The sequence below is a fragment of the Carettochelys insculpta genome, chromosome 6 (assembly GCF_033958435.1).
Source record: "Carettochelys insculpta isolate YL-2023 chromosome 6, ASM3395843v1, whole genome shotgun sequence".
Lineage (NCBI taxonomy): Eukaryota > Metazoa > Chordata > Testudines > Carettochelyidae > Carettochelys > Carettochelys insculpta.
In genome coordinates this window covers 107,820,982-107,848,697 of record NC_134142.1, presented here as the reverse complement: position 1 = coordinate 107,848,697, position 27,716 = coordinate 107,820,982, and the positions used below count along the sequence as shown (strand labels likewise).

General features: G+C 46.4%; 1 protein-coding gene across 1 annotated transcript in view; it reads right to left on the bottom strand.

Annotated features, from left to right (window-relative positions):
- Positions 1-27,716, bottom strand: part of PTPRJ (protein tyrosine phosphatase receptor type J) — a 182,443-nt gene that overhangs the window by 31,444 nt on the left and 123,283 nt on the right. The window contains exons 6-8 of the mRNA XM_074997783.1: positions 22,706-22,975; positions 15,085-15,354; positions 7,806-8,075 (exon numbers count right to left, since the gene is read on the bottom strand). Coding sequence (XP_074853884.1) covers positions 7,806-8,075; positions 15,085-15,354; positions 22,706-22,975 — 810 coding nt within the window. The remainder of the gene's footprint in view (positions 1-7,805; positions 8,076-15,084; positions 15,355-22,705; positions 22,976-27,716) is intronic.

The following is a 27,716-nucleotide window of genomic DNA, read 5'->3' as shown; positions in this document are numbered from 1 at the left end:
GGGCTTCCATCCACTGCCACAGTGTCTGGGACTCCCAGGCCCTTTTAAAATCACCAGGCCCTGGAGTGGGTGCCCCTTTTGCTCCCCTCAGCTGGCGGCGCCGTGCTGGAAGGGGATGGCAATGATGTCACAGCAGCGCTTGAATGCTGTTGCCATAATAGTGCTAATAGACCATATAGCAGGGATGCTGATGGGGGGTAGCAAAAAGTGCATCAACATTACAGTGCTGATGAAGTCATTTACAAACTAGTAGTGGCGTCTGGTTCTTACCGGCACGCTGCACTGGCCTGTGCATATAAAAAGGTAAAAAATATGTACCCAGAATTATAATGTTAAAATATAGTTGGCAAGCAATGCCTAAGCACACTCTGTCTTAGACAAAGAGCCTGATGAAATGCATCCTAGAATACTCAAGGAGCTGATAGAGGAGGTATCTGAACCTTTATCTATCATCTTTGGAAAATCATGGGAGACAGGACAGACTCCAGAAGACTGGAAAAGGGCAAATATAGTGCCTATCTATAAAAAGGGGAATAAGAATAACCCAGGAAACTACAAGCCAGTCAACTTAACTTCTGTGCCAGGAAAGATAATGGAGCAGGTAAATAAAGAAATCATCTGCAAGCACTTGAAAGGTGGTAAGGTGATGGGGAACAGCCAGCATGGATTTGTAAAGAACAAATCATGTCAAACCAATCTGACAGCTTTCTTTGATAGGATAACAAGCCTTGTGGATAGGGGAGAAGCTGTCGATGTGGTATACCTAGACTTTAGTAAAGCATTTGATACAGTCTTGCATGATATTCTTATTAATAAACTAGGCAAATGCAACTTAGATGAGGCTACTATAAGGTGGATGCATAACTGGCTGGATAACTGTACTCAGAGAGAGTAGTTGGTAATGGTTCTCAATCCTGCTGGAAAAGTATAACAAGTGGGGTTCCGCAGGGGTCTGTGTTAGGACCAGTACTGTTCAATAGCTTCATCAATGATTTAGATATTGGCATAGAAAGTACGCTTATTAAGTTTGCAGATGATACCAAGCTGGGAGGGGTTGCAACTGCTTTGGAGGATAGGGTCATAATTCAAAATGATCTGGATAAATTGGACAAATGGTCTCAGGTAAACAGGATAAAGTTTAATAAGGACAAATGCAAAGTGCTCCACTTGGGAAGGACCAATCAGTTTCACAGATACAGAATGGGGAGAGACTGTCTAGGAATGACTAAAGCAGAAAGGGATCTAGGGGTTATAGTGGACCACAAGCTAACTATGAGTCAACAGTGTGATGCTGTTGCAAAAAAAAGCAAACATGATTCTGGGATGCATTAACAGGTGTGTTGTGAACAAGACACGAGAAGTCATTCTTCCGCTCTACTCTGCACTGGTTAGGCCTCAGCTGGAGTATTGTGTCCAGTTCTGGGCACTGCAGTTCAAGAAAGATGTGGAGAAATCAGAGAAGGTCCAGAAAAGAGTGACAAGAATGATTAAAGATCTAGAGAATGCGACCTGTGAAGAAAGGCTAAAAGAATTGGGCTTGTTTAGTTTGGAAAATAGAAGACTGAGGGGAGACATGATAGCGGTTTTCAGGTATCTAAAAGGGTGTCATAAGGAAGAGGGAGAAAACTTGTTCTTTTTGGCCTCTAAGGATACAACAAGGGGCAATGGACTTAAACTGCAGCAAGGGAGGTTTAGGTTGGACATTAGGAAAAAGTTCCTAACTGTCAGGGTGGTCAAACAGTGGAATAAATTGCCAAGGGAGGTTGTGGAATCTCCATCGCTGGAGATATTTAAGAACAGGTTAGATAGATGTCTATCAGGGATGGTTTAGGCAGTACTTGGTCCTGCCATTGGGGCACGGGGCTGGACTCGATGGCCTCTCGAGGTCCCTTCCAGGCCTAGTATTCTATGATTCTATGATTGACTTATCTGACCAACCTGGCATGAATTTATTCACGTGAGATAAACAAAACTATCAGGAGAGCAAGAAGGAGAAGATGACCATTTTATCTCCACAGAGGATGAAGACTGCACTTCTAGGAAGCCTTCCTGCCTCTCCAAGTAGAGGAGCGGGAAAATGAAGGATGTAATTGCTTAATCTCTTTGTCTTTCTATGTCTCTCTGTACCAGTGGGACCAGTGGGAAACCTTGATGGGTGGCCCAGGAGTCTTTTAAGCCCATACATCAGTAGGCTCCAAGAGATTCTATGTCCCTCAAATGGGAGATTCTGAAGGGTGGTCTTTACCTCCTGGGACAGCCCAGAGGACTGTAACTAGGAACTGCATTTCGTAATTACTGCAGAGACAACCACTTTGGTTGCTGAGTCAGTAGCATCCCACGCCATCTGGAGGACACCTCTTACCATCACTTTGCCCTCATCCACTAAGTTGGGAAAACTCCTGGGCTTGGTCCCATGGAAAGCCCTCCTTGAACTTGCTGATGCAGTCCCACCAGCTGAAGCTGCAGCTGCCTAACAGGATCTGATGGTCAGATGCTGAAATTGCAGTCTGGCCATTGAATATTTTGTTCTGCCAAATAAGACCAGTCTCCTGGCATCTTTACTTTTGGGTGTGCCACTGGCCTGGTCCTCCCTTTAATTAAAGGCAGATGCTACCAGGAAGGTGGGTGTATAGATATTCAAATCCCTTCGCTGAGTCATATTTTATTCCACTTTCTTGGAAGTAAGTGGAATGGAAAGGGGACAGGTCCTGCCACACGCACACGGCAATTTTCAGGGCTCCTAGCTGGAGGGGAACACGATGCAGGCCAAGGTAGAGGAGGGTATGACACTGAAAAGATCACTGGGCTCCTCTGCTAACTCCTCGACCTCCAACTTCAGGTTAGAAAGTGCCCTATTGAGCAGGGCCTGTTGCTCCTTGAGATCATCAGGGGTTGCTTGCTTGTGAGGGGCTTGGCACCGACCTCATCCAGAACTGAGGAAGACAATTGCATCACAGGTGCAGGCGCAGTTTCAGGGGATGACTGTCAGGGAATGACTCCCTGGGTGTCAAAGCCAAGTGAATCACTCCCATTGGACATGGCACCATGATATAATGCTGGTTTTGGCTGTGCATGAGGTTGTTTATCTCAGACAGCCTGAAAGGAACAGTATGGGAATGGCATGACGAGTACACCTCATGAGCTCCAGTATGGCAACTGAGTGGGCCAATGCCCCTGCTGTCACACCACCACTACCAGGGCCATGCTCAGCTTGTATATCACTGATGATTTGACTCTCCTAGGTGAGAGGCTGAACTCTCCTGGCTGGGACCATTGCCCTTCTGGCAAGCAAAGTGAAGCCACTGATTTCTGAGTCTCTCAGCTGTCAGTGACCTGGAAGGAAAGGGCGGGGAATGGTGTTTGCCAGAAGAGTGGTACCAGGTAGTCAGGCCAGTGCTGTGACCAGGTGTGATTCCACACCAAGGGGGATCGACACCAGAAGTACTGCCTAGGTGATAAAGATCTGTGCCACAGTGATCTCTGGCAGGAGGCCTGGCAATACTTCAGGTACACGGATCGGCATCAAGATTTGGACATCCTGTGCTTTGTAGGTGGCAACCTTGGTGTTAGAGGCCTTCTACGCAGAGACTGAGTCTGTAGCACCAGGTCTTAGGCCATAGTGACAGGGATTGACACCTGCGGTTTGGGGACTGAAGATGCATTGGTTTTCCCTGAAAGGTTTGGACCTTTATCAAGTCCATTGTCTGGCTTGTGTCTGTGATGCTGGACAGCCTACTTGGTCCTTGGTTGCAGAAGCCACCTCAGGCTCCTGGGTGTCGGATCCCTGACCAGAAACCACTGGTCTCCAACAATCATACACATGAGCACGCATACATCTGCAATGAAATAACATGAGCACACACTCGAAAAGGAAAACTTTACTGAGTGACAGCACCAGTAAATATTGGTACTACTTCACCCTTTGTACCACTGGGCCAAACCAAAGCTTTGCTCACCTCAAATACAATTAGCAATGAAGCTCATATTTCAGATTAACTATTGTCTACTGAATTTTGTTACTTGAGTTTAAAATTACTCCAAATATTTTTTAAGGAAGTAAAAGTTCTTGGGTGAAATCATAACTCCAAGGTCTACGGAGTTAAGTGCTTACTAAAACACCTGAAAGAAAGTATTAGAAACTCAAATTTTTACATTCTCTGAATGGATGCACTACGACAATAGTGTGATTTTAAATGTATGTACTAAGAAGTATTTAGTCTCCAAAATCACCAGGAGCTTCTACATTTATTATATAAAAGCAGTATATATAATGAACATGTCCAGACTCCTTACTGTTAATGAAAGATTAAATCTCTTATATTGAAAAAAATGTAAATACGTAAAAATGTAGAGAGAAAGTGAAGGACTATGGTGCAGAAGTGGCATATAAGGTACATGTGGTGGGTGGGTGTGTTTTTGGTGATTTTATACAGTGACAGATAATCAACTGAAAGAAAACAGAATTTACCTTACAACTATTTAAGAAAATAGCTAACTTCCTATTTGTGCCAGGGGAGAGTTGCATCTAGTATATCTAAGGGCTTTTCTGCATGGAGCTTTAGTCTATTTAGTCCATCCTTGGATTCCACGTGGTAACTGGTCCATATGGACTATGTGGCACTCACTAAAAACTCCTTAGCTGCATTAACTGAGTCCAGTTTCCACACAGTCCTAAATGAGATTATATTAGGGAACTTTGTGCACATCAGGAGGTCCACGCAGGCCAGTTAATGAGTGACCTGCTAGCATGGATGACATTATACACCCCTCTGGTGCAGACAAAAGAATTGCATAGACAAGTCTACTTCCCAGTAAGGCGTCTAGTCTGTTGAAGTTGCTTGAATTGAACTTCCCTCACAATCCACAAATAAACATCCTCTAAATTCAAAAAAAAAACAACCATCCCTTATACACATGTTCTGGCCTCTTTCAGTGTGGGGTAACACTTTTGCCAGGGAAAACAAGACTTTTGAATGCTTATGTACAACAGGACGCTATCCAAGTGCAGACAAAAATATTCCTTGCTCTCTCTCCGGACAACAAACAAAAAGGACTGCTTCCTCTGAACCCACAAAACCACTAAGGTTAGTGCTACATTCAACCTAATACTGGCATCTTGATGCAAATGAGCAGTCATGAAAATGCAAACTGGCCACTTATTTCCATATTCGAGTGGCTCATTTGCATATTCACAGCAAAAAAGCAAGCAGTGGAGAGGTGGTTTTGCAATCAAAAAACCTTTTTTGGCAGCCCCTTATCCCTCAGTTTTTGCAGGCATAAGGGGCTGGCAACAGAGGGGGGTTTGACTGGCAGAACCATGTCTTCACTACTTGTTTTCTGCCATGAATATGCAAATGAGCAGCCATTTAACATTTTCAAGACTGCTCATTTGCACCAAGCTCCCAGCACTAGGGTAAGTGTAGCACTAGCCTAAAACAAAAACAAAAACAAAAAAAAGTTAAACTTTAGCAGCTCAGAAATGCTAAATGATACCTCATATAGATCCACTGGATGAAACGCCTCTGGAAGTTATCAGATATGTAGGCCACCGACAGGAGAGAGGTGGGCCTGGAGCTCTACCTGCTGCTGCTGCTGAAGTACCAGTGGTGGCAGCTGGAGCTCCAGGCCCCTTTGAAATAAAATGGAGCGCTGTGCTGCTGCTCCATGTGCTGCTCTGAGGGAGCATGGGGGGGATGTGGTCAAGGGATGACTACCTTAAACCCCACCCCTTCTGCCTCTGGTCCTGCCCCTTCCAGGGGCAGGGAGCTGTGCCCCACCACCACCACCTTGCCCCGGCAGCTGTCGGTACCACTGCAGATATAAATGAATAAGATTCAAGAACAAGTGAAAACATTGGGCAACATCAGAGAAATACAACATTCCCTTCTGGACATTTCAAAAAAAGCCCTTCTTTGAAAGTTAATTTCAAATATACTTGCTAGCGTAGACACGGACAGAGTGGTATAAAAATGATCTGCCAAACATTACTAGGTCTTCTTCAGACCCAATTAATCCTGGTACGTCATCAAAGCACGTGTCTAAGGGAATAAGTTTTGTGATACATATGAAACAATAAAACGTATGGTACGAAGCTATGCTATACATATCTCCAGAACAATTCATAGGTATTTACTTAACTGTTGTAAATATTTACAGACATTTTATTTGCTTTGTCTTTCCCTTTGCAACATGGCTGGTTTGATTATTGAGCACATGAACATATAATTAATAAAGCAAAAGTCATAAAACAGTCTGATGTATAATTCTCGAAAATCTTTGGATTTTGTCTCACTATACAAGTGAAAGAATATTTTTGTTCATCCCAAAAATTCATAAAAAACAAACAGTCCCGTAGCACATTAAAGACTAAAATTTATTTATTAGGTAAAGAGCTTTTGCGGGTAAGACCCACTTCAGATTTTAAGATTGGAGTAGATAACAAGAATCCAGGATTTACACGGGGGGAGGAGGTAAGAAGAGGGAGGGAAGGAAGGAAAAAAGGCAGGGGGTTCCCCTGTTATTAATAGGCCCAGTGAAAGGATTAAGTTAAGTGGGATGGGTGCCATTCCTGAGAATATCAAAGGTAGGGAAATTGCCCTTGTAATGCATAAGATAATTGAGATGTCTGTAAAGCCTGAGGTTAAATGTGGCAAACTTGCAAATTAATTCAATTTAATGGCAAATGAATTCCAAATATCTAATAAATATATTTATTAGTCTTTAAGGTGCTATAGAATTGCTTCATTCTTGTGATGCTTCAGACTAACACGGCTCCTTCTCAGAGCCTAAAATTCATTTTAATATTTTCAGTTTTCCAAAATCTCAATATTATGCTCCTAAAGCTACCAATCAGCCCAGCTCTACTAACCTCAAGGCCGTGTCTACACTAGCCCCAAACTTCAAAATGGCCATTTCGAAGTTTACTAATGAAGCACTGAAATACATATTCAGTGCCTCATTAGCATGCGGGCGGCTGCAGCACTTCAAAATTGATGTGGCTCGCCGCCGCACGGCTCGTACCTATGGGGCTCCTTTTCGAAAGGACCCCGCCTACTTCGAAGTCCCCTTATTCCTGTGAGCAGATGGGAATAAGGGGACTTCGAAGCAGGCTGGGTCCTTTCGAAAAGGAGCCCCATGGGGATGAGCCGCGCGGCGGCGAGCCGCATCAATTTTGAAGTGCCGCGGCCGCCCGCATGCTAATGAGGCGCTGAATATGTATTTCAGCGCTTCATTAGTAAACTTCGAAATGGCCATTTACATGGCCATTTTGAAGTTTGGGGCTAGTGTAGACACGGCCCAATTGTATTGTGTAGGCAGAAAAAGTTAAAAAGTTGATAAATGGAAATGAAGGGTTTTCTGTCAGAGACATATAGAAATATCATTAAATGGCCAAAGTGATGAGGTCACAGAAACTGAAATTACAGATTATAATTTCAGAATATTTTCTTGAAAGAGGTTTCAATGACTTACTTGTGTAGGTCTCTATGGGGATAGACTCTTCTTCAAATCCAGCAAATTGTGCAAAGACTTCAATTAACTAAAAGTTACCAAGTTCTAAATTTTTAATTGCAGCAGACTTGCTTGGGGAGGTGATGTTTTAAGCAAATGAAGTTCCCTTAGTTCATTCCAGAATTACTATCTGCAGCAGCGCTGCAATGGCAGAAATAATTTACCTCAGACTGAACGGTTGATTAATTAAAATTTAGGGTATTTGGTCAGAGATGGACAGACTTGTCATAAAACGGAGAAAGTGATGAGGTGACAGATAATGAAATTACATCTTGAAAGAGGTGTCAATGACTTACTTGTGTAATTCTCAATTTGGGCAGACTCTCCTTCAATTTTGGCAATTTCTGCAAAAACTCTGATTTCATACAAGGTACCAGGTTGTAAACTTGTGATTGTAGCAGACGTCTCGTTTTGCAAAGGCAAGCTTTGTACAGATGAACTTCCATTAATATTATACTTTATGCTGTAGTTGTAGTTAGAAGACTCAGTATCATTATTTTCCCAAGTCAAGTGAATTTCTGTTGTGCTGATATTTACGGCTTTGAGATTAGAAACAACACTGGGTTCTATTTTGTTAAAAAAAAATATATATATATATATATGTATATACACACACACGCATTAATAGAACACAAAAAACACTTGCTGAGAGGAAAACAAAACAATTAGTGCTCCAATATTAATTTCCATAACAGAGGTTTCACACGATAGATTTATTTGATAAGCACTATTACAGTGTTCTGTACACCAAGGATTCAAACATTTGCTGCTTAGAATCATGTTTTATTTTCACTACTTATTACTGAATACTAATATTCATTTTATCGGGTACAGGATGAAATTTCATGTTTGTCATTATGAATTTGGCAAGAGGAACAGTTTTGCTTGTGAACATACGTCAATAAACTTTCATGTTGTCTCTTGCTAGTGGGTTTGTTAGGGAAGCTCTTAATACAGGCTGAACCTCTGAAATCCAGGACACTCTGGTCTGGCAACATCCATGGTTCTGGTGGTTGTGGGACCAGAACACCCAGGTCCATGTGGGAAGTGGGGTGAGAACTTGCAGAATGATGGTCAAAACCCTGGCGAGGTTAGCCACAGCTGGGCCATTGGCTGGGGAATAGCTACTTGCACCCGTAGGAGCTGTGGGGCACCGTGCCTGCAAATGCTCAGGGAAACAAAGAGTCTGGCAGCCCTCTTGCAGCAAACCTTGATGAACCACATCCAACCCGTGGGAAGGATGTTCCCCAATGCAGATTAAAATCATGGCATTCAGTTTTGTCCGAGTTTCACACATACTGATCAGCCACATTTATTAGAATGCAATATATCGAACAGGATTTCTTTGCTTTAAACAGTGACTAAGATGGACAACTGCAATGAAATATACCAATCCCTTCTGTAACAGCAACGAAGGGTCCTGTGGCACCTTACAGACTAACAGAAAAGTTTTGAGCATGAGCTTTCGTGAGCACAGACTCACTTCATCAGATGCTGGTCATGGAAATCTGCAGGGCCAGGTATAAATAAGCCAGAGCGACAGTGGGGATAACAAGGTTAGCTCAATCAGCAAGGGTGAGGCTTACTACCAGCAGTTGATCTGGAGGTGTGAACACCAAGGGAGGGGAAGCTGCTTTTGTATTCAGCCAGCCATTCACAGTCTTTGTTTAAGCCTGAGCTGAGGGCGTCGAATTTGCAGATGAATTGTAGCTCAGAAATTTCTCTTTGGAGTCTGGTTCTGAAATTTCTTTGCTGTAGGATAGCTAGACTTTTAAGTCGGCTACTGTGTGGCCCGGGAGATTGAAGTGCTCTCCGACAGGTTTTTGTATATTGCCATTTCTGATATCTGATTTGTGTGCATTCATTCTTTTACGTAGAGACTGTCCAGTTTGTCCGATGTATATAGCAGAGAGGCATTGCTGGCACTTGATGGCATAAATTATATTGGTAGATGTGTACCTGAATGAACCCACGATGGTGTGGCTGATCTGGTTAGGTCCTGTAATGGTGCTGCTGGTGTAGATATGTGGGCAGAGCTGGCAATGAGTTTTGTTGCATGGATGGGTCCCTGAGTTAGAGTGACTGTGGTGTGGTATATAGTTTATAATCCCTTCTGGGCACTTATAAGCTGCGTCTACACGTGCACGCTACTTCGAAGTAGCGGCACCAACTTCGACGTTAGGCGGCGAGACGTCGAAGTCGCTAACCTCATGAGGAGATAGGAATAGCGCCCTACTTCGACGTTCAACGTCGAAGTAGGGACCGTGTAGACGATCCGCGTCCCGCAATGTCGAAATTGCCGGGTCCTCCATGGTGGCCATCAGCTGGGGGGTTCAGAGATGCTCTCTCTCCAGCCCCTGCGGGGCTCTATGATCACCGTGGGCAGCAGCCCTTAGCCCATGGCTTCTGGCTGCTTCTGCGGCAGCTGGGGATCTATGCTGCAGGCACAGGGTCTGCAACCAGTTGTCAGCTCTGTGTATCTTGTGTTGTTTAGTGCAACTGTGTCTGGGAGGGGCCCTTTAAGGGAGCGGCTGGCTGTTGAGTCCGCCCTGTGACCCTGTCTGCAGCTGTGCCTGGCATCCCTATTTCGATGTGTGCTACTTTGACGTGTAGACGTTCCCTCGCTGCGCCTATTTCGATGTTGGGCTGAGCAACGTCGAAGTTGAACATCGACGTTGCCGGCCCTGGAGGACGTGTAGACGTTATTCATCGAAATAGACTATTTCGATGTTGGCTGCACGTGTAGACGTAGCCATGATGTTACAAACAATCACTCAACATGGAAGAAATTCCCTCCTCCAGAACACCATGTTCCTTTTTACAATTAGATTTCCTGGAGTATCTTCTAAGATTTTTTTTTCCATCTCATTCTAAATTTTCCTATTCTTACTGCTGCTCTCACTTCACTAATCACTCCCCATACCGAAGCAAGCGCATGTGTGAATAAGGACTGCAGGCTTGGATTCATAGTGCCATAAAAATAATATTCCAAAAATTAGTAAGTCTTCATCAGATCCCATTAAGTTGTGGCATGTCACCAAAGCATATTTCTAAAGAAGCGTCTTCACTAGCCAGCTATTTCAAAGTAGTCGGGCCAACTTCGAAATAGCACCCACCGCGTCTATACATGTCAAGCGCTATTTCGAAGTTGAAATCGATGTAAGGCGGCGAGACATCGAAATCGCTATCCTCATCAGGAGATGGGAATAGTGCCCTACTTTGGCGTTCAACGTCGAAGTAGGGCACGGGTAGACGATCCGCGTCCCGCAACATCGAAATAGCGGGGTTCTCCATGGCGGCCATCAGCTGAGGGGTTGAGCTGAGGGGTTGCAGCAGCCCCTTAAAGCTCCCCGCCCCCTAATCTCCTGTGCAGGAAGCTGAGTGCGTGTGCAGGCAGCAGCACACACACGTGCCCAGCCTGCACGTTCTCCACAACCCCCAACCCACCACCCAGCACCCATGGCAGCCAGCCAGCCCCCCAAGCACCCACAGGGCACCCCCCCAAGGGGACCCAGGGCTCCCAGCCAGCCAGCCAGCGGGGGAAGAGGCAGCGGGGCCCCTCCTGGTCGGAGGCCGAGATCCAGGACCTGCTGGGGCTCTGGGGAGAGGAGGAGGAGGTGCTACAAGTAATGGGGAGCAAGCGGCGGAACGCAGATGAGTTCGCTCGGCTGGCTGAGGGCCTGGCTGCCCGGGGTCACCCTGTCCACACTCCTGACCACATCAGGAGTAAGGTGAAGGAGCTGTGGCAGGGTTACGCCCAGGCCCGGGACACAGCCAGCTGATCTGGGGCTGCCCCCGCTGCTTGCCCCTTTTATAGGGAGCTCAGGGAAATCTTGGGCCCCCAGTACACCACCTCTCCCCTGGCCACCCTTGACACCTCGGCTGATGAGCCCCAGCAGGCCCCGGAAAGGGAGTCCAGCCCGGAGGCCAGCCCTGCACCCCAGTGGCCCCCACAGGAGCCCACCCCGGGACAGCACAGCAGGAGGAGGAGGAGGCCTCCAGCGATGGGGGGCTGCTCATAGACCTCCCCTCCCACAGCTCCAGCAGGGCGTCCGCCCAATGGGTGTCCCCCGACCATTGGAGTGGACCATCAGGTATGTACCCCAGTACACACCCCCGGGGTTAAGGGGCGGGGACAAGGGACATGACCAGGGCCCTGCACACACCCAGATGACCATGGCCCCGAGGACAGCAGTGGCATGTCCCTCAGAAGAGTCCATCAGCCCCTGCCCCTTCCCTGGGGATAAGGGGAGCGGAAACTAGAGGTCCCCCTGGCGGGGTGGGGGGATAGCACACCCATCATCAGCAGCAGCATCTCTGGGGGATAGGGATGGGGAACCAACCAAAGAGGGGTGGGGTACATGGGCCACAGGTCAGGGCCCAGACTAACGGCTGTCTCCACTCTTCCCCCCTCTGTTCCGCAGCAGCAGCAGCATCTGAGGGCCCTGAGAGCACAGGCGCTGTGTCCGTTGTGCCGGACAGCCCACTGGGGCCATCACAGCAGGCCAGCCCAGCAGCGGAGCAGAGACTGGCCCCAGGACAAGCCCCACAGTGCCGGAGCCATCCCCGGGCATCCACTGACCCCCAGCTCCTCGCCACCCTCCGGCGTCAGCTGGGGGTCTCGGAGAGCCGCCTGCAGGTGGAGGAGTGGCAGCTCCACCTGCAGGAGCGAGCACTGGCCTGGCGCCAGGAGGCTTGGGGGGTTTTCATGCGGACCTTTGAGCGGATCACAGAGCAGTTGCGCCCCCCCACCGCCGCTCCGCCCGCCGTCCCTCGAAGCCACCCTCCACCAGCAGCTGTCCTGGAGCCTGCCGCCGAGGGGGACCGCGGGCCTCAGGACCCATCCCGGCCGTATCTCCCGGCTGTCCCGGCCCCCACCCAGCCTCGACGGGGCCTCCGGCCCATACGTGGGGTCATGCCCCCCCATGCCAGGTGCTGGACAATAGGGGTGAAGGGCCCAGGACATTGCCCCCCCAGCCCTCCCCTCCTTTGTACATATTCCCCCATAATTGTAAATAGTTTATTTGTTCCACTCCCCTTTAGTAGCTGCCCCCCCCCAGGTACATAGTTCCCCCCTTCTTAATGTAGAGTTCATTGTTCTGTTTAAAAAAAAAAGGTTTTGGTTTATTTACAAAAGAAGTGTGGGTGTGTGTGTGCTCTCTGGTGCTCAGTGGTGTGGGCGTGGGGGCAGGTAGTGTTGTGGGGGATGTGGGGGGGCGGTGGGTGGCTCACCAGCAGCTGGCCCTGCCACCATTCACCCCACAGCCTGCTCAAAATGGGCCTGCAGGGCCTCCCGGACCCGGATCCCCTCAGGATCGACCTGGTGACTGGGGACAGCGGGTGGCTGGGCGTTGGCCCTGCCAGCCTCCACAGCCCAGCCCTGAAAGAAGGCCTCTCCCTTGCTCTCCAATAGGTTGTGGAGTGCGCTGCACGTGCCCACAACCTGGGGGATGTTGGCGAGCCCTGCATCCAGGCAGGTGAGGAGACACCTCCAGCGGCCTTTGAGGCAGCCAAAAGTCTGCTCGACCACCTGGTGCGCATGGTTCAAGTGGGTGTTGAACCACTCCTGGGTGGCACTGATATGGCCCGTGTAGGGGTATATGAGCCAGGGCTGGAGGGGGTACGCCGCGTCTGCGACGAGGCAGAGGGGCATGGTGGTGTCCCCCAGCGCGATCTCCCGCTTGGGGATGTAGGTCCCCGCCTCCAGCTGGCAGCACAGGCCTGAATTTCTGAACACCCAGGCGTCGTGGGTGCTGCCAGGCCAGCCAACATAAATGTCCAAGAAGCGTCCCTGGCTGTCCACCAAGGCCTGGAGGACCACGGAATGGTATCCCTTCCTATTCAGGAAGCGTCCTCCGCTGTGCTCCGGGGCACGGATGGGGATATGGGTCCCATCTAGAGCCCCAAAGCAATTAGGGAAGCCCAGGCTGGCAAACCCCGCGATGGCGGCATCTGGGTCCCCAAGCCGCATGAGCCTCTGGAGGAGCAGGGCATTGATTGCGTGGACCACCTGCAGGGGAAGGACATGAGACAGCACCCGTGAGGGGTGTGCAGGCTGTGCAGGGTGTGTCTGGCCCTGTCTCCTGGCTCCCCCTCCCCCCTGGTCTCCCCATCTTCCCCAAGCTCCCTCTCCTCGCCGGGCCCGCTCCCCCCCGGGCTCCCCCATCCCCCTGGGTCCTCTTACCTCCATGACGACAGACCCGACAGTTGCCTTGCCCACGCCGAACTGCTGCCCTATGGATTGGTAGCTGTCTGGAGTGGCCAGCTTCCAGACAGCGATGCCGACCCGTTTCTCAACGGTGAGGGCACGTCTCATGGGGGTCTCCTGGTGCCGTAAGGTAGGGGTGAGCCACTGGCAGAGCTCAAGGAATGTCTGCCGGCTCATCCAGCAATTCCAGAGCCAGCAGTCGTTGTCCCACTTGCCAAGCACTAGCCACTCCCACCAGTCCGTGCTAGTGGGGTACCTCCATAGCCGGCGGTGTGTCCGGCGGGGAGAGGCTGGGAGGGCAGCAAGGTCTGGTGCTGCTTCTTCATCCCCCGAGGACAGCTCATCTTCCTCAAATAAAAAAAGCTGAGCTGCCTCCTCCATGGCACTGAGCAGGGTGGCCACTGCTCCAGGGGTGGGTGTGTGGGCCTCTGGCTGCTGCTGCTGCGGGTCCATGCTGCTTACATGGGGTGTGCGTGCTTGTGGCTCTGCAGACTGCGTGCTGTGCAGGCTGAGTGTGTCTGGGAGGGGCCCTTTAAGGCAGCGGCTTGCTGTTGCCCTGGAAGTGCTAGTCCGCCCTGTGACTCTGTCTGCAGCTTTTCCTGGCACCCTGATTTCGATTTGGGCCGCTTTGGTGTGTAGACGCTCCTCTGCAGCACCTATTTCGCTGTAGTGCTGTCCTACATCGACGCTGAACGTCGACGGCACCAGCCCTGGAGGATGTGTAGACGTTACTCGTCGAAATAGCTTATTTCGATTTCGCTACATCGAAATAAGCTATTTCAATGTAGCGTCCCAGTGTAGACGTAGCATAAGGCAACCTTTCTGTGAAACATATGAAACAGTGAAATGTATGGTACCAATACATATTTATGTCTCTATATCCATAGGAATTCATACGTATTTACTTAATTCATTATATCTATTTTACAGATGTTTCTTTTGCTTTGTCTTTATCTTTTCAACACGTTAGGCTTCATTATTGGTCATGTGTACATATGTTTATTCAAGCATATATCTTAAAACAAACAATTTATTATTCTTCATAATCTTTGATTTTGCTTTAATATACAAGCGAAGGAATAAGAAGTTAGCATTTGTTCTTCCTTCAACTTTATCTCATGATTTAAATTCACTTCAGTTTTACAGAATCTCAACATTATACTCTTAAAGCTATTTATCAGTAAACCATTACTAACTGCAACAGCATTGTGTTGGCAGAAATCATTTACCTCTGACCGATCGGTTGCAAGCTGATAATTGAAATGTAGGGTTTTCTCTCAGAGATGTATAGAAATTTCACAAAATGCACAAAGTGATCAGGTTACAGATACTGAAAGTACATTAAGTAAGAGGTGTCAATTACTTACTTGTGTAATTCTCAATTTGGGCAGAATCTCCTTCAATCCCAGCAATTGCTGCAAAGACTCTGATTTCATACAAGGTACCAGGTTGTAAACTTGTGATGGTAGCAGACATCTCGTTTTGCAAAGGCAAGCTTTGTACAGATGAATTTCCAATAATATTATACTTTATGCTGTAGTTGTAGTTAGAAGACTCAATATCATTATTTTCCCAAGTCAAGTGAATTTCTGTTGTGCTGATATTTACGGCTTTGAGATTAGAAACAACACTGGGTTCTATTTCGTTAAAAAAAAAATATATATATATATGCATTAATAGAACACAAAAACACTTGCTGAGAGGAAAACAAAATAATTAGTGCTCCAATATTAATTCACATAACAGAGGTTTCACGCTAAAAATTTGTTTGATAAGCACTATTACAGTGTTCTGTACACCAAGGATTCAAACATTTGCTGCTTAGAATCATGTTTTATTTTCACTACTTATTACTGAATACTAATGCTCATTTTATGAGGTACAGGATAAAATTTCATGTTTGTCATTATGAATACGGCAAGAGGAACAGTTTTGCTTGTGAACATATCTCAATAAATTTTCATGCTGTCTCTTGCTAGTTGGTTTATTTGGGAAGCTCTTAATAAAGGCTGAACCTCTGAAATGCAGGGCACTCTGGTCTGGCAATATCCATAGTTCTGGGTGTTATGGGACCAGAGCACCCTGGTCCATGGTGTGAACTTGGAGAATGATGGTCAAAACCATAGCCAAGTCAGCCACAGCAGGACCAGTGGCATAGGCGATGGCAGTGGCCTGGGAGCTCTGGCTTGGGGTGGTAGCCAGGACTGGAGAACTATGTTTGGAGCTGTGAAGCTGTGAGCCTTGATTAGGTTTGAAATCAAAACCTCTGTGCTGATTGGCTGAGCTGTAGCTAGAGGGCGGGGCTATCGGGAAGACTGGAGCCTTTAAAACCCTGCTGGCAAGTGACCAGGGCACTTGTGACTGGGGCTCTTGCAAACAGGCCGACTGCTAACAGGCGGAAGTTTTGAGAGCGGAGTTTAGAGGGGGAGCTTAGAGGGAGCTTGTTACTTCTAACGTCCTTAAATCTTTTATAGCATCCCCATCTGATACTTTTACTTAAGAACCCCATACAGAATTAAATTAAATCACAGGAGGAAATGCAGGCAGAAGACCAGCAGCAGAGCGGGGCTATCCTGTTTATTGCGTCGAGTGCAATATGTGTGATTACCTACCCTGTGGGCGGGTGGCTTATGTGTGCACTCGATGCAAGGAGCTCCTGGCCCTCAGAAACTGAGTGCGGGCTTTGGAGACCAGGGTGGCTGAACTGGAGTAGCTAAGGGAGGCAGAGAGCTATGCTGATGAGGCTTTCCGGGACGTAGTAGGGCTGTACCACCTCCAATCTGACAACCCCAATGCTGTTAAGGAGGATGAAAGGCTCAGGGAAGGAGAGCAGTCAATGGGGGCAGAGGGAAACCATCCCATAGTTGGGACCCTCCTTCCAGAGGGTGCTATGGTATCCTCTTGTGCCGAGGATACCTCTCTGGGGGAGGGAACGCCAGTTGTTAGGAAGAGGCAGGTGTTAGTAGTGGGTGATTCAATCATTAGAAATACAGATAGTTGGGTTTGTGATGACCGGGAGAACCGTATGGTGACTTGCCTGCCTGGCACGAAGGTTGCGGATCTTTCGAGGCATCTAGACAGACTTATATGCAGTAGTGGGGAGGAGCCGGTGGTCATGGTACATGTAGGTACCAATGACATAGGGAAGGGTAGGAGAGATGTCCTGGAGGCCAAATTTAGGTTGCTAGGAAGGAGACTGAAATCCAAGATCTCTATGGTGGCATTCTCGGAAATGCTTCCAGTTCCACAAGCAGGCCCAGGAAGGCAGGCAGAACTTCAGAGTCTCAATGCGTGGATGAGACGATGGTGTAGGGAAGAAGGGTTTAGATTTATTAGGAACTGGGGACACTTTTGGGGTAGGGGGAGCCTATACAGGAAGGATGGGCTCCACCTAAACCAAGGTGGATCCAGGCTGCTGGCATTAAACATTAAAAAGGTCGTGGAGCAGTTTTCAAACTAAGAGATGGGGGAAAGCCAAATGGTGCAGAGAAGCACGTGGATTGGACGGAGACTTCTCTTAGGTTAGACTCCATTAATAGAGATTCTCTAGAATTCAGTCAGAAAGAGAAGAAGGGAGATGATAGAGTATGGGCCAGATCAGATGAGAAAAAAATCACATGTAAAAGAATCCAATACGTCAGGGAAGGGCAGGCATATGAATAGTGGTAGTTTTTTAAAGTGCTTTTACACAAATGCTAGAAGTCTGTCTAATAAGATGGGTGAATTAGAGTACCTCATATCAAAGGAGGAGATTGGCATAATAGGCATCACAGAAACCTGGTGGAATAAGGACAATCAGTGGGACGCTATCATACCGGGATATAAAATATATCAGAAGGACAGAATGGGTCGAGCGGGTGGTGGAGTGGTACTGTATGTGAAAGATAATATAGAATCAAATGAAATAAAAATCCTAAAAGAATCAAAATGTTCCATATAATCCTTATGGATAGCAATTCCTTCCTCTGATGGGAATATAGCACTAGGGATATATTATCGACCACCTGACCAGGACAGTGATAGTGATGCTGAAATGCTAAGGGAGATTAGAGAGGCTATCAAAATAAAAAACTCACTAATAACGGGGGATTTCAATTATCCCCATATTGACTGGGTACATGTCACCTCAGGAAGGGATTCAGAGAGAAAATTTCTTGATGCTTTAAATGACTGCTTCTTGGAGCAGTTAGTACAGGAACCCACAAGGGGAGAGGTAATTCTTGATTTCGTACTGAGTGGAACACAGGATCTGGTCCAAGAGGTAACTATTACAGGACCACTTGGAAATAGTGACGATAACATAACAACATTTAATATTCCTGTATTGGGAAGAACACCGCAACAGTCCAACACTCTGGTATTTAATTTCAAAAAGGGGAATAACACAAAAATGAGGAGGTTAGTTAAGCAGAAATTAAAAGGTAGAGTAACTAGGGTAAAATCCCTGCAAGCTGCGTGGAAACTTTTCAAAGATACCATATCAGAGGCCCAACTTAAATGTATACCTCAAATTAAGAAACACAGTAAGAGACCTAAAAAAGAGCCACCATGGCTTAACAACCATGTAAAAGAGGCAGTGAGAGATAAAAAGGCATCTTTTAAAAAGTGGAAGTCAAATCCTAGCGATCAAAATAGAAAGGAACATAAACACTGCCAAATTAAATGTAAAAATGTAATAAGAAAAGCCAAAAAAGATTTTGAGGAACAGTTAGCCATAAATTCAAACAAACAATAGTAAAATGTTTTTAAAGTACATTAGAAGCAGGAAGCCTGTGAAAAAAGCACTGGGGCCCCTGGACAATAGAGACATAAAAGGAGCAATCAAGGAAGATAATGCCATTGCAGAAAAACTAAATGATTTCTTTGTTTCAGTCTTCACAGCTGAGGATGTTAGAGAGATTCCCAAATCTGAGCCGTCCTTTATGGGTGACAAATCTGAGGAACTGTCCCAGATTGAAGTATCATTAGAAGAGGTTTTGGAACTAATTGATAGGCTAAACAGTCACAAGTCTCTGGGACCGGACGGTATTCACCCAAGGGTTCTCAAGAACTCAAATGTGAAATTGCGGAACTATTAACAGTGGTTTGTAACCTATCCTTTAAATCAGCTTCGGTACCCAACGATTGGAAGACAGCTAATATAACACGAATATTTTAAAAGGGCTCTAAAGGAGACCCTAGCAATTATAGACCGGTAACTCTAACGTCAGTACCGGGCAAATTAGTAGAAACAATAGCAAAGAAAAAATTCTCAGACATGTAGAGGAACATGATTTGTTGAGCAAAAGTCAACATGGTTTCTGTAAAGGGACATCGTGTCTTACTAATCTATCAGAGTTCTTTGAAGGGGTCAACAAGCATGCGGACAGGGGGATCCAGTGGACATAGTATACTTAGATTTCCAGAAAGCCTTTGACACGGTCCCTCACCAAAGGCTCTTATGTAAATTAGGTGGTCATGGGATAGGAGGAAAGATCCTTTCATGGATTGGGAACTGGTTAAAAGACAGGAAACAAAGGATAGGAATAAATGGTAAATTTTCACAATGGAAGGGGGTAAACTAGTGGCAGTCCGCAAGGGTCAGTCCTGGGACCAATCTTGTTCAACTTATTCATCAATGATCTGGAGAAAGGGGTAAGCAGTGAGGTGGCAAAGTTTGCAGATGACACCAAACTGTTCAGGATAGTCAAAACCAAAGCAGACTGTGAAGAACTTCAAAAAGATCTCAGCAAAATGAGTGATTGGGCAGCAAAATGGCAAATAAAATTTAATGTGGGTAAGTGTAAGGTAATGCACATTGGGAAAAATAACCCCAATTATACATACAATATGATGGGGGCAAATTTAGCTACAACAGATCAGGAAAGGAATTTCAGAATTATAGTGGATAGTTCTCTAAAAACATCCACGCAATGTGCAGCGGCAGTCAGTAAAGCAAACAGGATGTTAGGAATAATTAAAAAAGGGATAGAAAATAAGATGAAGAATATCTTACTTCCCCTATATAAAACTATGGTATGCCCACTTCTTGAGTACTGCGTGCAGATGTGGTCTCCTCACTTCAAAAAAGATATACTGGTGTTAGAAAAGGTTCAGAAAAGGGAAACTAAAATGATTAAGGGTTTGGAATGGGTCCCATATGAGGAGAGGCTCGAGAGACTGGGACTTTTCAGTCTAGAAAAGAGGAGACTGAGGGGTGATATGATAGAGGTATATAAAATCATGAATGGTGTGGAGAAAGTGAATACAGAAAAGTTATTTACTTGTTCCCATAATATACAAACTAGAGGACACGAAATGAAATTAATGGGTAGCAGGTTCAAAACTAATAGAAGAGAGATTTTCTTCACACAGCGGACAGTCAACCTGTGCAACTCCTTACCAGAGGACACTGTGAAGGCCAGGACTCTAACAGAGTTTAAAAAAGAGCTCAATAAATATTTGGAGGTTAGGTCCATAGATGGCTATTAGCAAGGAGTAAGGTATGGTGCCTAGCCTTTTGTCGAAGGCGGGAGATGGATGGCAGGAGACAAATCGCTTGATCATTGTCTTCGGTTCACCTCCTCCGCGGCACAAGGCATTGGCTACTGTCAGCAGACAGGATACTGGGCTAGATGGACCTTTGGTCTGACCCAGTATGGCCGTTCTTATGTTCTTATGAGCTGGAAAGGGGGTGGCTTGTGGCCAGGTCCCTCTGGGAACAGGTAGCTGGCGGCCGTTGCTGACTGGAAATATGTAGCTGGTGGCTGGGGATCAGGAGCCATGGGGATCAGCCAGAAGGGGAGCCCAGGACAGGGAGTGTGAAGCAATCATGGGAGAATTGACCTCTTTTGGTCTGGTAAAATCCCTCATCCAGGAGAACTCAGAGCGTGTCAGACGAGGGAGGTCAAACCTGTACTACTCTAGGGCTTGTCATGACATGAAAAATCATACGCTTGACTTCTCAGCATTTACTTTTCTGAGCCTCAAGGCCTTAACATTACTAAGCCCCTTCTTTTACTGTTACTGGCATTTTTTGCTACATTCTTAGCCACATTAATTGATACGTTTTGGGTAATGATGCCATTCTGGTTATGCCAAGCTGTAAACTTGGCTTTGCTTCAGCAAAGCAGTTCAAAGCAACAGTAGCATACCAGGGAATTCTGGTCTGTGTCTTTCATTGAAAACACCAAGGCATTACTACTTTCATCATGGGATTCTCAAAATAAAATATTTGTACACGTTTTATTAAATTTTGATTGAAAGGGTGACATACTTTAATTAGTTTTGTCTGAGTGTACTGATCAGATACATTTATTAGAATGCAATTGATCAAACAGGATTTCTTTGCTTTAAACAGTGACTAAGATGGACAACTGAAATGAAATATACCAATTCCTTCTGGGCACTTATAATGTTACAATCACTCAACATGGAGGAAATTCCTTCCTCCAGAACACCGTAGTCTGAAAAGTATCAGTGCTTTTTTTCGCACTGGGAACTTCCAGTAGAGTACCACTACCTCAACAGCCCCAGCCACCCAATTGTCCAGAGTGCGGGGAAGGCGGGAAGCCAGCTAAGTACCATCTATTTTTAAAGGCTCTGCATAGACTTACTGGGTGAAGTCTTATCTTTTTCTCTCTCATTTGCTCATCAAAACACACACAGACCCATTCACAGAAACACAAACACACACATCTGTAAAGATTATAGCTGGAACACTTAGGCTGTGGCCCCACTTGGCCAAAACTTCAAAATGGCCATGCTAATGTCCATTTTGAAGATTACTAATGAGGCACTGAATGTTCAGTATCATTAGGACACTTCCAGCCACAGTGTTTCGAAAGTGGCTTTCGAATGTGTACTGCTTGGTGTGGCTAGGCAGGGCTCCTTTTCAAAAGGACCCTGCACATTTCGAAATCACCTTATTCCCCTCAGCTGAGAGGAATAAGGGGATTTTGAAATGTGCGGGGTTCTTTCGAAAAGGACCCGCGTGCACCCACACCAAGCCGCGCAGTTTCCAAAGAGGCGCTTGCAAAGCGCCACGGCCGGAAGCGTTCTAATGCTAATGAGGGGCTGAATATTCAGTTCAGACCCTCATTAGTAATCTTTGAAATGGACATTAGCATGGCCATTTCCAAGTTTTGGCCAAGTGTACCCACAGCCTTACTCTTCTATTTATTGCATTGCTAGATTTTCTTATGAATCCTGTCAACCGGACTGCTTACAGCAGCAAATCCTCAGCTGTAGGAACAGTGGCTTTAGTGGATCTATGGTGATTTACACCAGCTGAGGAGCTAACCCATTTTCTTTCTTACAATTACTTTTCCTGGAGTATCTTAAGATTTTTTTTTGTCTCATTTTAAATTTTCCTATTCTTACTGCTGCTCTCACTTCACCAATCACTACCCATACTGAAGCAAGCTCATGTGTAAATAAGGACTGCAGGTTTGGACTCACAGTGGCGTAAAAATAATGTTCCAAAAATTATTATTATCAGACATGTGTTTATGTCTATATAGCCATAGCAATTCCTAAGTATTTACTTAATTCATTGTATCTGTTTTAGAGACATTTCTTTTGCTTTGTCTTTACCTTTCCAACACGTTTGACTTGATTATTGGTCATATATACATATGTTTATTGAAGCATACATCTTAAAACAAACAATTTATAATTCTTGATAAGCTTTGATTTTGCCTTAATATACAAGCGAAGGATTAAGAAGTTAGCATCTGTTCTTCCTTCAACTTTATCTCATGATTTAAATTCACTTCAGTTTTACAGAATCTCAACATTATACTCTTAAAGCTATTTATCAGCAAATCATTACTAATTGCAACAGCATTGTGTTGGCAGAAATCATTTACCTCCGACCGATCGGTTGCAAGCTGATGAATTAAAATGTAGGGTTTTCTCACACAGATGCACAGAAATTTCATAAAATGCACAAAGTGATCAGGTGACAGATATTGAAAGTACGTTGAAAAACAGGTGTCAATGACTTACTTGTGTAATTCTCAATTTGGGCAGAATCTCCTTCAATCCCAGCAATTTCTGCAAAGACTCTGATTTCATACAAGGTACCAGGTTGTAAACTTGAGATGGTAGCAGACGTCTCATTTTGCAAAGGCATGCTTTGTACAGATGAACTTCCATTAATATTATACTTTATGCTGTAGTTGTAGTTAGAAGACTCAGTATCATTATTTTTCCAAGTCAAGTGAATTTCTGTTGTGCTGATATTTATGGCTTGGAGATTAGAAACAACACTGGGCTCTATTTTGTAAAAAAAAAAAATACATATATGTGTGTGTGTGTGTGTGCGTATTTATATCTATATATGCATTAATAGAACACAAAAAACACTTGCTGAGAGGAAAACAAAAAGAGAAGTTACTCACTTGTGTGGTAATGATGGTTCTTTGAGATGTGTCCCCATGGGTGCTCCAGACTAGGTGTTGGGTTCGCCACGGCGCCACAGATTGGAGATTTTCAAGCTGTATCTCATCGGATCGCACATGCACCAATGCGCAATGGTCCTTCGCACACTTTCGGTTACGTGTACAATCCAGTCCCCACCAGTTCCTTGACTAACCGCCCTGAGTGCTCCTGAAAAATATAAAGCAGAACTCCGAAGCAGGGAGGAACAGGTGGGTAGTGGAGCACCCACAGGGACACATCTCGAAGAACCACTGTTACCACACAAGTGAGTAACTTCTCTTTCTTCTTCGAGTGGTCCCCATGGGTGCTCCACTGTTGGTGACTACCCAACAGTGGCCCCAGAAAAATGGAGGTGGGTACTGGATTTATATGCAGCTTGCCCTTGAAAGGATTGCTGTCGATAGACATGTATCCTCTTCCAACATCTGGCGAATTGCATAGTGTCTGGCGAAGGTGTCATAGGATGACCATGTCGCAGCTCTGCAGATGTCTTTTAGTGAGACTCCTTTAAAGAAGGCTGTCGAGGCCACCATCGTTCTGGTGGAATGAGCCCTTGGCAGAAATAGCAGAGGGGTCTTACATCGTGCATAGCACATTTTTATGTTATTTGAAATTATGTTATTTGAAATTCTTTGTAATGATAGCCCTTCCCCTTTTGATCTTGGTGCAAGAGACACCAAGAGTCTATCCGTCTTTCAGAAGGGTTTAGTTCTGTCTATATAAAAGGCCAGTGCCCTTCTCACATCGAATGAATGCAGCCGTATTTCCCTACTCGAGGTGTGCGGTCTCAGGTAGAAGGATGGTAGAACTATTGGCTCATTAATGTGGAACTCTGAGGAGATCTTTGGAAGGAACGCTGGGTGTAGGTGCACCGCTTCCTTCGAGAAGGTTGTATAGGGCAGAGTCGCCATTATCGCCGCCAGCTCCCTTGCCCTGTGAGCCGATGTAATCGCAAGAAGAAAGGTCGTTTTCATGGTGAGTAGATGGAGGGAGACGGTAGCCAGTGGTTCAAAGGGTGGGCTAGACAGTGTGTCAAGGACCAGATCTAAGTTCCATGAAGGCAATAACGGTTTCCCTGGAGGGTATAAGTTTGCAAGGCCCTTCAGGAACCATGCCATAATGGAGTGGGCAAATACGGTTGACCCATCCACTGTATGGTGGAATGCCGATATAGCTGCAAGGTGGACTTTTAGTGATGATAAACTGAGTCCGCCTTGTTTTAAGTCCAGCAGATAATCCAAAATTGTGGGAACTGGGACCTCCAGAGGGGTTAATTGTTTGGACAAACACCAGGAAGTAAAGCGTTTTCACTTGTATGCATAAGCTTTCCTGGTAGAAGCCCTTCAACTGCATTCCAAGACCTCTTTTACTCCTTCTGAGCATGCTCTCTCTAGGACACTGAGCCAGGGATTAGCCATGCTTTGAGGAGAAGCGTTCGAGGCTGAGGGTGTCTCTCGGCCCCTCAGTTTTGCATGAGGCAGTCCAGTACGATTGGGAGGGGGAGTGGTGGGCAGCATGACATGCGTAGCAGCAGATGAAACCAGGGCTGTCAGTCCCACGCTGGGACTATAAGTACCAAGCATGCCTTCTGCCTCCTTGCCTTTGCCAGGACCTCGTGGATAAGTATTGTGGGAGGGAATGCATACAGCAAGGGACCTCTCCATGAGAGCAGGAAGGTGTCCCCCACTGAGTCCTGTCCAATGCCCGCTCTGGAGCAGTACTGAGGGCATTTCTTGTTGATGTAGGTGGCAAACAAGTCGATCTGAGGGAACCCCCATACGTCGAATACACTGTGCAGCAGATCGGAGTGGATCTTCCACTCGTGCGTAAGAGCGAAGTGGCTGCTCAGCTGATCTGCCCTTGCATTGTGGACATCAGGTAAGTATGAGGCTTTTAAGATTATGTTGTTTGCAATGCACCAATTCCACAGTCGGACTGCCTCTGCGCATAATGCGCGGGATCTGGCTCCGCCTTGGCAATTGATATAATACATGGTGGAAATGTTGTCGGTATTGACCCTAACTACCTTGTTCCGCAGGTATTGGCGGAAGTGCTTGCATGCATTGAACACCACCCATAGCTCCAGTACATTTATGTGAATTGCCATCTCTCTGAGGGACCATCACCCTTGCACTGATTTGCTTCCCATGTGCTCCCCCAGTCCATGTGGGAGGCATCTGTCGTGAGAAAGACCACAATTTGCGGTTGGTGAAAGGGCACCCCTGACAGCAAATTCTTGGGGTCTCTCTGCCATGCCAGAAACTTTCGCACCTCTGCTGGGGGCAATACCTTTTTGTGAGTGGCATGTATCATTGGCCTGTACACAGCTGCCAATCAGTGCTGGAGGCATCGAATATGTAATCTGGCATTCTGCACCACAAATGTGGTGGCAGCCATGTGCCCCAGAAGCTGCAAGCAAGTTAGAACTCGTATTGTGGGGCTGTACATCAGCACCTGCACCAAGGACAGGATGGCATGAAAACGTGCGGGGGGCAGATACACCCTTGCCATAATGGAGTCTAGGCGTGCTCTATGAATTCTATGTCTTGGGTGGGTTCCATCGTCGATTTTTGGAAGTTGATGACTAGGCCCAGTGAGAGAAATGTCTTTGTGGTAATGTCTATAATGCACAAAACATCTGCCCTTGAGGCACCCTTCAGTAGGCAATCATCCAGATATGGAAAAATGAATACGTCCTGTCGATGCAGGTAAGCTGACACTACGGAGAGTGTCTTTGTAAAAACCCTGGGAGCTGAAGAGAGGCCAAAGGACACGACTCTGTACTGGAAATGCCCCATGCCCACGGTGAAATGGAGAAAGCGCCTGTGTGCTGGGTGGATAGTTATATGAAAATACGCATCTTGTAAGTAAAGGGTTGCGAACCAGTCTCCATTGTCCAGTGCTGTGACTATGGAAGCAACTGTGGTCATCTTGAAGCGCTGTTTGTGGAGATAACAATTGAGAGCCCGTCGGTCCAAGATTGATCTCCAGCCTCCTGTTTTCTTCTCTGTGAGGAAATATTGGGAGTAAAAACTCTTTCCTCAAAACTCGTCCAGGACTCTTTCCACCGCCTGTATGGATGTGAGGTAGTCCACCTCTTGCTTTAATATCATCTCGTGAGAGGGGTCCCTGAATAGGGACTGGTTAGGGGTTTTTGGTGGGGGCATGGATCGGAATGGGATGGTGTACCCCACGGCAACAATTTCCAGTACCCATTTGTCCGCAGCGATACTTTCCCACTGATGACAGAATGGTCTGAGGCAGTGGTGGAACATATGGTGTGCATGGCACCGAAGGATGTTCGTGATGTCACAGTCCTCGACATAGCAGTCAAACTTGCTGCCTAGGAGTCTGTGCTACCAATGTACGGCCTTGCTGGGGGCGCCACCTAGGTGGCCTTTGCTGTTGCTATTGTTGGTGGTGCTCATGATCGTTGACTCGCCGGATGCTGGGATTAGTAGGTGTAACGTCTCTGGTGTGAGTAGAATCTCTTCCTCCTGTAAGGAGGGGTGTACATTTCTAGCGTTCTGACTGTAGTTCTTGAGTCCTTGCTTGAGTGGAGGACCAAGTCTGTGGAACTGGCAAACAGCTTTGTCCTATCAAATGGGAGGTCTACAATTTTCATGTGTAGATCTTTAGGGATGCCGGATGTTTGGAGCCATGAATCTCTCCGCATCACCACTCCAGTGGCTGTAGAGCGTGCTGCTGTGTCCTCCACGTCTACTGCAATTTGGACACCTGTATGCGAGGCCATGTAGCCTTCCTGGACTACTGCCTTCACGACTGGCTTTTTATCATCCAGGAAGAAGTCCATGAGTGAGGTAAGTCTCGTATAGTTGTCGAAATTATAGTTAGATAGATGCGCGGCATAGTTGGCCATACGCAACAGTAGGGTGGAGGAAGAATATACCTTCCTCCCAAATAAGTCCAGTTTCTTTGAATCCTTGTCAGACCCCCTGAATTTGTACTGTGGTGTCTCTGATCTGTGTTGAGAGGACTCCACCATGAGGGAGTTCAATTGGGGGTGGTTAAACAAGAACTCCACCCCCTGGATAGGACAAAGTACTTTTTGTCCGCCCGCTTGTTGGTAGGTGGAATAGAAGCTGGGGTCTGCCAGATGTTTGTGGCAGCCTCCATGATGGCCTTATCTAGCGGGATGGCAATTTTTGATGATGTGGGAGGTCTTAGGTTTTTGAGGAGCTTATGTTGCTTTTCCTATACCTCCGTGACCTGTATGTCTTGGGACCGTGCTACCCTTTTAAAGAGCTCCTGATATTGTTTAAGATCATCTGGGGGAGATATATCTCCTGGGATGACCGCTTTGTCTGGGGCGGACGAGGAGGTATCGATCTGATATGCTTCCACTTGTTCCTCGGACACTTCCTGTGCCCATTCCCTTAAAGATTCCAGGGGGAGGTCTATGGTTGACTCTGGACCCATCTCCAGTGGAGAGATGTGCTCTTTTCGAAGAAAGAGGTGAAAAATATCTGTATGACGAACATTGGTGCAGGGATCTATCCCTTGACCTTGAGCCTCGGTGATGATAATGTTTGCAATGATACGAGTAACTGTAATA